Source organism: Thermobia domestica, chromosome 17 (genome assembly GCF_964235325.1).
Source record: "Thermobia domestica chromosome 17, izTheDome1.hap1.1, whole genome shotgun sequence".
Classification (NCBI taxonomy): Eukaryota; Metazoa; Arthropoda; class Insecta; order Zygentoma; family Lepismatidae; genus Thermobia; species Thermobia domestica.
This window is the reverse complement of record NC_137470.1, coordinates 73,219,120-73,234,383: the sequence shown is the minus strand read 5'-3', so window position 1 is coordinate 73,234,383 and position 15,264 is coordinate 73,219,120. Positions and strand designations below refer to the sequence as shown.

The 15,264-nt window shown below is 35.4% G+C and overlaps 1 protein-coding gene across 1 annotated transcript in view; it reads left to right on the top strand.

Annotated features, from left to right (window-relative positions):
* Snx16 (sorting nexin 16) overlaps positions 1 to 14,302 on the top strand; it is a 96,936-nt gene extending 82,634 nt beyond the window's left edge. The window contains exon 7 of the mRNA XM_081743446.1: positions 10,378 to 14,302. Within this exon, the coding sequence (XP_081599572.1) occupies positions 10,378 to 10,618 (241 nt within the window). The 3' untranslated portion in view covers positions 10,619 to 14,302. The remainder of the gene's footprint in view (positions 1 to 10,377) is intronic.
* The last annotated feature ends 962 nt before the right edge of the window (positions 14,303 to 15,264 follow it).

The following is a 15,264-nucleotide window of genomic DNA, read 5'->3' as shown; positions in this document are numbered from 1 at the left end:
AACATGGTGAGAAGTTCAAAAGTTCATTTAAAATAATTTACCATCAACTGGTTTGATAACGCCAATCTTTTCTATTTCATTCATGGTAGTGAGACTGCAACGTGTCTGTGCCTCTCTTTTCCTGTTTACCTGAGTTCGAAGTGTATCTGAATGCTGTTCAACGAAGTGAAAGGAGCAAGAGTACAAGAGCCGATAGTAGTCTGCTTCTGAGTAGATGAAAGAAAAAGCTTAACGGAAGTTTCTTCCTTATGTCGTTTCAGTTCTTATGAATACGAAAATCTTACAGGTATTCTACTGTTTTAAAAGAAATGCCAAAAGGATTCGATCCGATATCAAAATGCTTTAAGAGTTTGTAGTCTCACTCTACTCACTCATTCATGAGGACTCCTTTGAAAGAGTTTCTTACTTGGTACCATATATTAAGCTCTCCTAGTTGTAACGTGTCGCTTCGAACTTAGAGAAGAATTTTTCTGTTTCTGTGTTTGCGTATAAAATCTTGATTACAGAAGCTAACATATGTTTGGCAGGCAGTATAGACATAAGGTTTAAACCAAGAGATTCAATATTTTACTCTCTTCCGTACCTCACCCAGCTCATTTACTGAAAGTTCATGAATTTCCCTTCACTACTACAAAAATCCCTCGAAAGCAGGATTGTCAAGATTCACTCAGTCGAGCTTAATTTTGGTTTTTGCTTATAATTTTATTATGTTTAAATAAATTTAGGGAACATTTTAACACAAGGAATGTCTTTTATCACTTCCACTTACCAAACACACAAATTAACCAGAGGAAAGAGTAATGTAATAAAAGAGAAAAACCGGTAAGTACAGTGTACGCGCCAGATTTAATGAGCACAGGTGTACTTACCTTCTCACGAAGCGTTCCACCCATTTCAGACGTTTCGTTTTACTGTTACCCGAATGATATTTTTGACCTGTGACTATTTTGAAGTTTTGCATTAGGTAAACTTCTAAATTCATCCGTGTATTCGTCTCCTCTTGTATAATGAAGCATTGTTCGGATTACTCTGTAAGAAATTGCTGTGTATTCTTGGATTTACAATGTATTGACTTAATGGAGGCATGTTTTACTTCATATATGGCGTAGAAGTGATATTTTTAAATATTGTAATGAATGTTAGTTTCTTTTCTTTGTTTAATAATGTGTCCTCACGATCAAAAGTACCGTACCGCCCTTCGCCTTGCTGACTATTTGACCACTCTTACATATAGGAAGGCAGATTGCATAAGAGTTTTTGATAGAGTTGTTAATTTGACTAGAGAAGAAAGAAATAGGTCTATCTAGTTAAGGCTCACATTAGCAGCATCAGTACAATATCTTCTCTGAATAGATTCGGATTCTCATTTTCTTGTATGATACGTTAAGATAAGCACAACAATATGTATCAGTGAAAGCGCAGATATTTTTATTTTTGAAAATCGACTCTGCAGCCTATTTGTCAGAACATTCATTTCCAGAGATGAGGTAGAGAGAAACAGGGATATAAGGTCTCCAGCATATGTTTGATTCATTAAACAATTATCCTCGATTTACGAGGCAGATAAGAGAGGAGGAAGGACATCTGTAAGTCTGACCTTCTAAGAAACGTCATAGAGATGCGAAAATATGATTAAAATTGCCAGTATAATAATGTAATTTCTTTTTCTCTTTTCTTAATTTTAGTATTCTTGAGCATCCCGAAGTCTTCATCCAGGGTTACGGGATAAGTGGAACAATTCTGCTTCAAGATGTAAATTTAAACTCTGTCTTTCCTGACCATGATCCGAACCGACAACCTTATCAGTCTAACGCTCTACCGCAGAGCTAACTACGCCACGCCAACCCACATACGCCACTCCAGGAATTAATATTCCTCGAACGTGTAATGCTCGCTTGTCAGATTCCATGTGTTTACGAAGATATATACTACCGCTCAAAACATTTCGAACACCTCCAATTTTTGTAAGCATGTACTGTGATTCTATTATTTTGGCACAGAATTTGAGGTCTGAGAGGTACTGGAAATGATCTGTCAAATTACAATTCTTAAAATTGAAACCAAAAAGACTATTTGATGTAGATATTGCATAGTATAAACAAAAGTGTGGAAGGTGGGGCAAAATATTAGTTTTGTTTGGAAACTGGAGACATAGAGGGTCAATAGACTAACAAAAATTTGAAAAGAGAAAATAGTTTTTCAAATTTTGCAATTGTCTATACCTTATAGATATGCTAGAAAAAAAAAAAACGCCATTCTTTGAGAAATGTTTACTACGGTCAATGTACACTTCTCGAACATATAATTACACACCCGAATTTTTCTAAGTCCCATAAAATTGTAGGTTTGGCAACATTGCATTCGAAGTAATGGTAGGGGAAGTCATAGGGTAAAATAACAAGACTTCCGAACACAGCTCAGTTTGCTGTTTGAAATACTCAACTTCTCTATTGTTATTTAATGTAATGATATACTTAGAACATTATAGTACTTGGTAAATGCAGAAAACTTGGTTGTAGGTAAAGCGCACACTTTTCGACCACAAAATTCGTTAAAAAAAAAAAAAAAAAAGGAGGGTTCTTAAGAAGTTCGTTTTCTATCCATACAAGTGGAAAGAAACTTCATAGTTGTTCGATAGCCATGCGTGCTAAGTTCTTACTTTCTGTGGAGACTTAGTACTTTCGAACCTGTTCCGAATCCCATTCGATGCTTTTTATTTATTTAAAAATAATTTTTCAGTTATTCTTGTCATATACTTTTATAGCAAGTCTATTACACGGAAGTGATGGACAACTTTCTAATTTATCCATAAATAAGAAAGTGCATAGACGTAAATACTTTTCTATATTATATATATATATATATATATATATATATATATATATATATATATCCCAATGTCATTTCTCTTCAGTGCAAATCATTTCTTACATCGATCCATAAGATTTTCGTAAATCTGAAAAATAAATCCGGAGTTCTAGTGTTCAGGAAATCACTATCAGCCTTAATACTTCCTTCATCATTACCGAAACGCAGTTCACATTATTATATGCGTCTTTTGCGTGGGAGGCTCCCTTTCGATTCCCGGCGGGAGTGCATGTGGTTCGGGGCCTACGTTAAGCTATTGGTTCACGTCTCATATAGCCTCACTGCTGAAAGGGAGGCTAAACTTAAGTAGGGAATAGAAAAGAAAAAAAGGTTTGAGGGCACTAGATTTAGTGAGACATTTTATTTCCTCCCAATTTGTTACACCTATGAACTTCATGTTGTTGAAAGAATTTTAGATAAATTTTCACGATGATCTCTCATTTTTTCACTAAAACGTCTTAATAGCTTAAACGACTTAAGTATCAGCGTTTGCTCGAGTTCATCCCACAAGAATATCCTCAGTTTCATAAAACATTCGCCATTACCTTAACCCGAACAATCTCAGATGAGTATTTTGCGAGTGGAGATTAGGTGTGTCCTCTACTGCTTTGAAATCAGTTTTGTCTCAGCTTCAAAGTGCTGAATATAAGCCATATTTTGAATTATGATTTCTTTTCTAAAACCTGGTTATATTCTCCTCGTAAAGATAAATGACGTGCTCAAAAGTGAGCACACTCACGTTTTCCTATAGAAAAGTTTGTCTCAGGAGAAATCAAAATGAGTTGAGGCCATATTGGGACACTATTTGATATATCTTAGATCCTGTGCAGGGCGATGTTTACATTTCGAGGGGAAAGTACATCTAGAAAGAACACTGAACACGCTGCCGACTGTGTTCAGCATTCAGATTTGGGAACCTGTCTCGTCAATATTTGTATCTTCAAGACTTCATCATAGGATGTTGTAACTTCTGAAACGAAATGCCTATAGTTTCTATACCACACCAAACGTTTTGAATTCGGTAATACTATGTCATGGATGATATTAATGTTTTCTGGGTCAGTATTATTGAAGGTGAACCGCAGCGAAGTTCATGAACAATGAACGTCTGACCTTTTAGAAATCTGCATCTCAAATGCTCACAGTAGCATTAAAAGTTGCACGGTTCCTCAACGATTGACACACATCAAGATGGATTTTTGAGGTGATATCCTTCTAGTAGAGATATCCAATAACAGCTTGGTTTCCCCTCCTGTTCCTTGGTCATTCTGTCTTAGGATTCGGAGCAAAATTAAATTGTAGATTCAATGATGTGTGAGAATTCTGTATCCATCTTGAATATTTTTTGTGCTTGTGAATATATAGGAAAGGTTTTACGCATGTGCACCTTTTTTTGGGGGGGTAAAGTAGAAAGTTGTCCATCACCTCTGTGTAATACATATACTATAAACGTGTACGGCAAGAATAACTGAAAAATTACAATATATATATATATATATATATATATATATATATATATATATATATACAGACTGTCCCATAATTCGTGTGTAAATTTTAATTTCATAGTACTCAGAACTGGTAAAAGCTAGAAGTGTGAAATTTGCAGGCAATTTAGAGGAAGGTCAGAAGATTTGTTTGATAGCAAAACGAGATCGCGGGTATTATTGTTTGCGGAGTTACAGGGTCAAAGGTCAAAATGCGATTTTTTCCTTATGGGATTTCAATGTTAAATAGTAGTCTCACATGCCATTTTTTTGAATATCCATCTCCGGTAGCAAAAATTGGTATATCGACATAAATTCTGATCCCAAACAATGTGATAACGAGAAATGTGGGCAATCGTGACCCGGTGACCTCTAGCAGGTCATCTGTGACCTTTGAAGAAAAAGCTCCCTTTTCAACAACTTATTGTACACAACTAATTCAGTTGAGGATAATATTAAAAACACATATGCACAAAGGATCTACTGAACATCCTTTTTAGCAAAACGAAGAGGTCAGCAATATCATCAGAGTTCAAAGGTCACGTAGTTAAATGTCATATTTGATGTGTTAACAAATAAGAAACTGTGACATTGGAAATAATGCTTTGAAGTGCCATAGAACACATGCATAAAGATCCTTCCAACGAGTGTGTATGGACATAGGGAAAAGGTCATCATAAGAGGTCAAAGGTCACGCAGTTAAAATTTCATGTTTGACGTGTTAGCAACTATGAAACTGTGACGTTTGAAAAATGATTTGAGCTACCATGGAACACATGCATAAAGGTCCTTCAAATTGGTGTATATGGGCATAGCAAAAAGGTCAACAATGTCATAAAAGGTCAAAGGTCACGCAGTTAAAATTTCATGTTTGAAGTGTTAACAAGTATGAAACTGCGATGTTGGAAATAAGGATTTGAGTTTCCACTGGACACATGCAGAGAGGATCTTCGAATTGGTGTGTGTGAGGTCAACAATATCGTAAAAGGTCAAAGGTCACGCAGGTAAAATTTCATGTTTGATGTGTTAGCAAGTATGAAACTGAGACGTTTGAAAAATGCTTTGAACTACTACAGAAAACATGCATAAAGGTCCTTCGAATTGGTGTGTATGGGCATAGCAAAAAGGTCAACAATGTCATAAAAGGTCAAAGGTCACACAGTTAAAATTTCATGTTTGATGTGTTAGCAAGTATAAAACTGACGTTTTAAATACGGATTTGAGGTTCCATGGAACACATGCAGAAAGGTCCTTCCAAGGGATGCACATGACCATAATGAAAAGGTCAATATTGTCATAAGGTGAAGAAGCCTAATTTTGTAATTCAGATGCTGCAGGCAATGGTAAATATGTTTCTGTGATGTTTAAAACAATGAATTGAACATAGTATGAGTCCCACCTTTTGTTAATTACTTAGCCTTGCAAAACTGCATTCGAAATGTTTCTTTTTTTTCTTATTGAAACATATTAATAGCTATTTATTGCACAGAAATATTTGAAATATTGTTTTACCTCTACAACACACACTGACGTCCTTGTAGATTGTAAATATTTTTAGTACTTTGCAATTTATTCCACATGATCTCCGTGATGTGCTAAACTTAAGTTCACTCTGTGTATAAGTGTCTTTGTGAAGATTTTTTTAAGAGTGTCTGGAGTTATCTGTTCAATGGCACGCTGTATCGATCGTCGAAGTTCTTCAATTGTTACTGAAGGAGTTTTATAAACTTGTTGCTTAAGAAAGCCCCATAGAAAGAAGTCGCATGGGGTTAGATCAGGACCTCCAGCTGGCCACTAAATATCAGAAATTATACTTATTAAACGGTTTCCAAACCTTCCTCTTAAAATTTGCAATGCTGCCCTAGTACGAAGTGCTGGAGCACCATCCTGTTGAAACCACATATCATTGTGTGGATCAAGATTTAAGGGATCAAGTTCATGGAAAAGAAATTCTCGCAACATATTTTGGTATGTAAGTTGATTAACGTTTTCTTCGAAGAAAAACGGTCCTATTACACCAGTTGCTGTTAGTCCCATCCACACCATAATACCCTTTTGATCTGCACAGCGTTCAATTCTTTTCGCCGGTGGACTGGGTCCCAAGAACCGTTCATGTGACGAAGACAGCGTTCCATTAAAAAAAAAAAAAAACTTCATCTGACATTATATGGGATTTTCATTTAATTTGTCTATCAACCAGTTACAAAATAAAATTCTGGCACTGAAGTCATGTTATTTATGTACAATCTTCATACTGTACGCCTTAACCTCAAGCACCCGCAATATCCTACTCAGCGAACTTCTTTTAACGTTGGGTGCAACACTCAAGCGATGGATTGATTTTCTTGGTGAACTAAGCACAGAACGAACCACTTTGCGTTTAGTATTCTCGGTAGAGATCCTTACAGGTGGTCCTGCCTTTCGTTGTCGCTGAGAAAGATGTTCCTTGCCAAAACAGTTATTCCGAAACTGTTTGTAAAGATGAAGAATTTGGGTATTGCTTATTTTCACACCCCACTGTCCAAACGTCACTCTCCGCGTTTTTGTAACCTACTTCCTACTAAGAACTGAGGCAAATCGGCACGTTGTTCCTTTGTTAGAGTATCCATTGTGACTTACACAATTACACACACACACACACACACTTTTAAGGACGTAGGCCTATGAGTATAGGGAAAATAAGAAATATAACAGTTTTTATTTTCTTACAAACTCACAAGATTCACAAACTCGTTTAATTTTAAGCTCAACTCCACACTCTACTGCCACACTGTCTCTGTCCAACCAGATTATCATTATAGTAACACCAAACCACCCTTGTGAACGAAGCAGACTGATTATTTGACGTGAGTCCAAAACATAAACAGATCGTGTTTATGCTTCAGTCACAAAAGGGTATAAATAAACGATAAGAGTGCGTCCCTTCCTACATATGGGGAAGCAATTTATTTCTAGTGGAATTATTTTTATTTTCTCAATTTCCTGGGTAAGCATCAAGGAAATATTTAGGCTGCCCTATTTATTTTTCATGAGAATACGGGACATCTTTGTTCTCCCCTCAAACTTCACAACACAATGCATTGCTTGCAATGCATTGTAGTAGTCTGTTCTCAGGATTTTTTAATTTTTATTTTTGGAGAACTCCTGAGTGATTTGCATTTACATGTGATATTTTCATTGAAAAATGCTACCCAAATAATATGTATTTTTAGAATCTAGACGAAAGAAAATCCTGCACCCACTATGCCCTAGAATGTCCTGCACACAATAGTGCGCATTCTATAATGACTTCCTAAAATTAAGTATTCTTGTTATTTAAAAGAAAAGATTTCCGAGAACCCAAATAAATATTCTTAATTTTATATGCCATACCAACTAAATAGTTCTCAAACATTGCCGTCTCATACTTGCCAATATACGTACTATAAACTTCTTATTTCGTGACCATTGACCTTTTATGACACTTTTGACCATTAATTATGCATGTATTCCATGGCCGCCTTTTTGCATGTATTCTATGGCAAGTCAAATCACTTTTCAAACGTTACACTTTCATATTTGCTAATACAAACTATCATATTTTAACTGCGTGACCTTTGACCTTTTATGACATTGTTGACCTTTTTCCTATGCCCATACACACCAATTGGAAAGACCTTTATGCATATTTTCTATGGCAGCTCAAATCCTTATTTCCAACATCACAGTTTCATACTTGCTAATACATCAAACATGAAATTTTAACTGTGTGACCTTTGACCTTTAAGGGCGTTCTTGATCTTTTTCCTGTGCCCATACACATCCGTTGGAAGGACCTTTCTGTATGTATTCTAGGGCACGTCAAATCATTTTTCAAACGTCACCGTTCCATATTTTCTAACACATCAAACGTGATATTTTAACTACGTGAACTTTGAACTTTTATTACATTGTTGACTTTTTCCTATCCTCATACACACCAATTGGAATGATTTGTGTCCTGTGCAGCATGCATGTGTCCTGTGAAACCTCAAATCATTCTTTCTAACGTCACAGTTTCATATTTGTTAACACATCAAACATGAAATTTTAACTGCGTGACCTTTGACCTTTTATGACATTGTTGACCTTTTTGTTATGCCCATATACACCAATTCGAAGGACCTTTATGCATGTGTTCCATGGTAGCTCAAATCATTTTTCAAACGTCACAGTTTCATCGTTGCTAACACATCAAACATGAAATTTTAACTGCGTGACCTTTGACCTCTTATGATGACCTTTTCCCTATGCCCAGACACACTCGTTGGAAGGATCTTTATGCATGTGTTCTATGGCACTTCAAAGCATTGTTTCCAATGTCACAGTTTCTTATTTGTTAACACATCAAATATGACATTTTAACTACGTGACCTTTGACCTCTGATGATATTGCTGACCTCTTCGTTTAGCTAAAAAGGGTGTTCAGTAGATCCTTTGTGCATGTGTGTTTTTAATATTATCCTCAACTGAATTAGTTGTGTACAATAAGTTGTTGAAAAGGGAGCTTTTTCTTCAAAGGTCACAGATGACCTGCTAGAGGTCACCGGGTCACGATTGCCCACATTTCTCGTTATCACATTGTTTGGGATCAGAATTTATGTCGATATACCAATTTTTGCTACCGGAGATGGATATTCAAAAAAATGGCATGTGAGACTACTATTTAACATTGAAATCCCATAAGGAAAAAATTGCATTTTGACCTTTGACCCTGTAACTCCGCAAAGAATAATATTCGCTATCTCGTTTTGCTATCAAACAAATCTTTTGACCTTCCTCTAAATTGCCTGCAGATTTCACAGTTCTAGCTTTTACCAGTTCAGAGTACTATGAAATTAAAGTTTACACACGAATTATGGGACAGTCTGTATATATATATATATATATATAAAAGCATCGAGTGGGATTAAACCTAGGTCCAAAAGTATTGCATCAACACAAAAGTAGACTACTTAACACGTATGGCTATTGCAACAACTAGAGCACGCTCCTTCAGCTGTATTGATAGATAACGAATTCCTTAACAACCCTTCTTTTTATCACGATCTTTTTTTTATTGTCAAGAAGCGTGTGCGTTTTCTTTACCAAAGGTTTCTGCATTAACGCTAAGGTACTGTTTTGATCTAAAGGTATCCTGAAGTAACAAAAGAGCAACTGAGAAGCAAACAGCGAACTGTGTTTGTAAGTCTTCGTTTTTTTTTTTTTTTTTCATTACTTCCCCGATTACTCCGAATGCGTTGTTGCCAAAGTGACAATTTTAAGGGACTTGGAAAAATTTACTCGCGCATTTATGAATTGGAGAAGTGCACATCTTTCTCTGCTCAATTGTCGCTCGGTGGAAGCGTATGTAAATGCTCATTGTTAGTATTTCAATGAACAACAATGGAGCATACGAAGCATCGTAAGCACTTCTCAAAGTATGGTATTTTTGGCGTTTTAAACGTTAACATATCAACAAGCTATAAAGAACTGCAAAATTTGGAAAACTACTTTCTCTTTCAAATTTTTGTCACTACAGTGACCCTACACTTTCCAAACAAAACTAATATCTTGCCTCATCTTCAAAACTTTTGTTTATACTATGCAATATCTATATCCAATTATAACCTGCAGTACCTTGATTCACCTTTCGTCACATTTGATGCTATAGGCAGGAGTACCTCTGATGTTCTCGTGTTGATTGCTTCAAGAATGTATGGAATTTATGATCTGGTGTTCATAAGAAAAAGCATTCACTTATATCTTGTATAATAATGATCTAATATCACCTCCTGTTAGATATGCGTCTAAAAACATACATGTTTTATCTTGAAATTTGAAAGTAATAAAACAATAAATAACCAACTTAATATTTCTTTATTTTTTGTGTTTTTAATATACAATTGTTTAAGTGTTACTTTTTGTAAAGTAAAATAGTTTTAGGCTTCAAAGTTAGAATAAGTTTTAGGTATGTTCGCTAATTGAAATATTCTAATTTTCTTAAATGTGTTATTTATTGCAGGACTACGAAGAAACAGTGCGTAGAATGTGCAAAGGAAATTTCTGTCATTTCTATGTCATCAAGTCATTTGTCCCTTCCTCTTACGACTTCAACTCCAGTGAAGCTTACTCGATCATCGTCGTTACAGAGTAATAGCGCACAGTTCATGAAAGAGTTTTCAGGTACAAAGATTTTCAAGAATGAAAACCACTCAGAGTTGTCACCTAGCCCTGAAGGAATTAGTAATGCTGAATCAACGTGATATTAAAGTTCAAAAAGCAAGAATTGATTTGAGTGCTGAAAACGTGTACATAGACTCTCCATACAGTGGAGTTTGTCTTCCATGTGTCTGGATATTTCACTCACGTTCCGCCTTGCTTCAATTTATTTTTCGACAAATCAGCATTTTTCGTAACCTCTTGAAGTTCTGTCTTCCGTCCTGTTTTTAATGCTTATTCACCATTTTTTTTATGTATATATTCGAAGAGGATGTTCTGCATGGCGCTTTAAGAATATTCCTCTGTGTCTTGTATATTTTTGTACTTATTTAAACCTGTAGATTTCATTTGCACTCTGTTTTCGAATTTCATTGTTGGGCGTAAATAGTCATAAGAACGAGTATGACTGAAATGAGAATTTAGTTTTAAAAATATTTATATATAGATGTACATTCTTGGCATAATGCAATATATTGTATAAAAGCATCTAATATTGTAAAAAGTGGCTAGTATATAATAATGCAGAGCTATGAAAGAGAAAGCAAGATTACATTTTGATTTTTTTTAATTTGTAAAATAATTTTTAGTATGTTTGTAATTCCTTTTTATGCTCATACTTATGGTCTACACTAGTGATAGATACCCTATAGTTCTACGGTCTTATCTAGGTATCTTAAGGTACGTAAAGAAATCATAATCCACCTAATTTTAGTTTTATTGAATTTACATTGTCTTTAATTGGGGCATATAGCATCTCATTGTTTTCCCTTGTACATAGATATGTGCGTAGTGAAGCCATATTAAAACTCAGTAAGATTTCTTGTATTTGATGAGAAGGACTTCCACCACTTACCACTATATCGGCATCTTAATTCTAATACCACGTTTGAGTTAACTACCAAAAAATTGTATTGAGGGTTAAAATGCTATTGGAAGTATAAAATCACCGAAACTTGATCCATGTTGTTGGGTAACGTAAAGTAGTTGCAAAGAAAACAGTTTGTGTTTTTGCTTCATTGGATTAAAACCCTTGGATTGGGTGCAAAAACTGCTACGGAAAAGCAAATACAATATTTCTTTAAAATTATCATACCTGGCATTAGAATGAAAATGTCCATATACTTATTCCATATTAACACATAATTGTCATGATTTATCATTAGTAATATGTTTTCCCCATCAGATAATGGCACAGGTTATAAATCTGTGCCATTAATGCATTCTAATATATATATGCGAGTGTAATTTACAGATTTATGTGCGGAACTTGCCAGTCATCTAAACTTTTAACACTTCAAATTGAGAACATATTTTGTTGGAACTAATGGAGAAAATAAAACAGAACATAACTACAGTACTCATCTGTTTGCATTCTTTAATTCAGAATAACTTTCCTATACAGTGTCTTCCGTGGAGCTTTGCAACACAGATGACAGTAAGCATGTCCACATACTGTTGAACGTGAACTTTGCAATTGTATACCGGATTCTTAAAATAATAAACAACTATCATAGAAAATTTATTTTCCAATCTTCAAAGTTGGTGAAAACCGAACCGGGTTTGAAGAAACCCGAAACCGGTTTGTTTTTTTTCTAAAAACCGGTTTTTGTGTCCACCACTAGTTGCTACTGGATTTCTAATCCTACCAGACGGCTTTCAGTTGAGTAATGTATGGTCAATACATCGACCACAACGCAACTGTTACTGGAGTTTCTAGGCCTATTAAACGACTTTTAGTTGAGTGATGTGTTGTAAGCACATTGCTATTTGATATCTGGTTTTAACAGACGCTTACAGTGAAGCAATATGTTGTCACCACATCGTCCACCAACGTGTTTGTCACTGGGCTTTCTAGACCTACCAGATTGCTTTCAGTTGAATGTTGTATGGTCAGCATATCTATCCCAACTGAAACAGAAATAGTTTTCTACGTCTACCACTTGACCTTTGAAATTAGAAAGGTTGCTTATTTTACACCATCATCGTCTCCTCACTGCACACTGACGTCCTACTCCTCCTTACGTAGTATGGGCTTTGCCCAAACATACTACTACGAACAGCCCTGTTCGTTGCCAACTCAGACTTTTAACGTGTTTCGACTCTAGAGGTTTCAATTTTATATTACAGGCGTGGGTCAAGGGAGGGGCTAAACCACAGTTTGCCGCTTTATGTAGTGTAAAGAAAGTAGGATTGAATCCCATTTTATCCAGTGTATACCTGAGCGTCAAGGGGGGGGGGGCTATAGGCCGCCCCTTGGATCCGCGCCTATATATAATGAGGGAGGGTACTAAGAGAATGACAAATGAAATATTTTAGTTTAGCTAAGGGAGACGGATGATTGAGGTAAGTGAATGACTATGGCATAATTGGTGGAATGAAATGTGAGAGGAAACGGGAGTACTCTACGAACACGATGTTGTCGGCCAAAAACTTTCTTGGCCGGCGATCGACCCAGGGACCTCACGCACCAAATTTACCACTGAGCCATCGTGCCTCCCTCCAAAAAAAGAAAGAATCAATGTAACTCTTCACTGTCTTCAGAACTGCACATGTTCTAAAATTTCGAATTATGTTCCTGTATTACTTTTATTACAGTTACCCCTAGCGAGCGCAAATAGACGATTGTTTACACATGAGATCTATGATCAGTTTTGCTGTTCTAAAAATACTTCTGTTTACATTGTGGACGTTGAGTTTTATTTTTTCTTGTTTTTCCCTTGCTACCATGAAATATGTCTGTTATACACAGAGTTAATCTTTCCAAATTAAATTTTAAGTTTAAAAACTTTCAGGCGATCAGATTCCGATGAATAGTGTTTGTTTGTTTAGCCCACAAAATAGTTACATTTCAATGACAATATGAGACATAGATCTGTGACGTTCGAACATGTGCAGTCGCCTTGCGTCCCAGATGAATCTTCTACTTCCAAAGCGAGAAGTCTTAGCCATTTATTTACGACCGAGGAAATGCAGTGGAAGATGCTAAGGATCGATTTTTTTCTGTGTATATGTTATGTTTTTTTGGAATAGTGAAAAGGAAACAACATACATTCTGGTTGATTAACTAATGGTCAATTAACTAACTTTGGTTAATATCATCATTTACCTAATAAGGAAGGAATACAATTTTGGGGAAAGTAAATAAGTTTTCAACTCGGATGCATCCATCTCTACAATCATACAAGAAAAGAGCACCCTTATTACTTCATATCATTCTTTAACTAGATATGTTTTCTCGTGTTAACATACGTAATAACCATTTCAAAAAGCTGGCTCGTTGATAATACAGTATGAAAAATTCAGTGCAAAACATGAAAAACAAAATATTTTCGCAAACACAGACAGGGGCCGAGAGGAAGGGATACAACAGACACACGCAGCTCAATGGAAAACAAACAAAGCCGCAACCAATACGTCGCCTATCTTACAGAATCTTCTGAAGCTTTTATTCTTGGGCGCGTGCAATGTTTCCATTCATACTTTGAGATGGAAAAGATATATTTCTTTGAGTGTACACGTCTTGTCCCAGAGATCTGGGCTGCTTTCTAGAGATTCTGTCCGAAAAATCGACCCTAGATCCTTACGAATTTCTTTAGGTCTGACTTATTTTCCCTGCATTTTTATCATGTACAGGGTTGAAAATTGAAAGATAATATTACTGTATACTGTAGTTTGGTTGACTGTATGGTGTACGATCAAAACATAGCTACTATAAAAAGAAATAATAATAATAAAACAAAATAAATAAATCGGAAATTTGATACTTTATCTGTATTTCAAATCTACAACGATTAAAAAAAAAAAGCTCGAAATAGGGGCAATCTACAAATAGAATATGCGAACTGACCATCTATTTTGCATATTTTGTTGCCAATTCAAGTATTATCAACATGTCCATCTCCAGTGAGCGTCTTTGGAACTAAAACCAAGAGTACTTTATTAAAATGGTATCGAATCAGCATGGTACAAGCAATACTATTTTAAACTATTCTGCTCTTTCGTGGAAACATGTGACTAATCTTGTTCACCTGTTGCATAATAGATAGAGAGGAAAACCTTTGTTTCTAAAAGAATTCAACATCTCAAGAAATAAAGTAAAATACCATTTACCATGTACTGTGAGGATTACAATATGTAATATGTTAGAAGATAATAGAACAAAGTAAATCAAAATTTCAAGAAGCCATGTAGGCTTACGTTAATACATTTTGCTGCGCCTAGTGCTATTTTTTTTTTAAATACCAGGTCCTTAAAACAATAATTCTTTCGGCAAAGTAGTTAAAGTCGTTCGTTACCTATTTTCTACTATATTGTATTTTTGTAAGTATTATCAACTAATACCTGAGAAATCCTATTAACTCACTAATTAGTAATGTAAATAAAAATGAATATACTGATATGAAGAAATATATAAAATAAAGAATTTATAAAAAAATATTCGCCATATTTATTTTTAAATCAGAACCCAATTTACTATTTTAAGGATACAGAATGACTCAATGCTAGAGTGCTCACCTTTGATGCGGATCCCTGGTTTCAGTAATGTTTTCAGGAGGTGGACCTGGTAATATTACCCAGGAAACTACGAAATTACCCACCGGACGAATCTCCGATCGTATTCAATAAGAGGTTACCAGTATTTTCGCAGTACTACTTTAAACCTGTGCGTATTGAAATCCTTCCGCCGGGA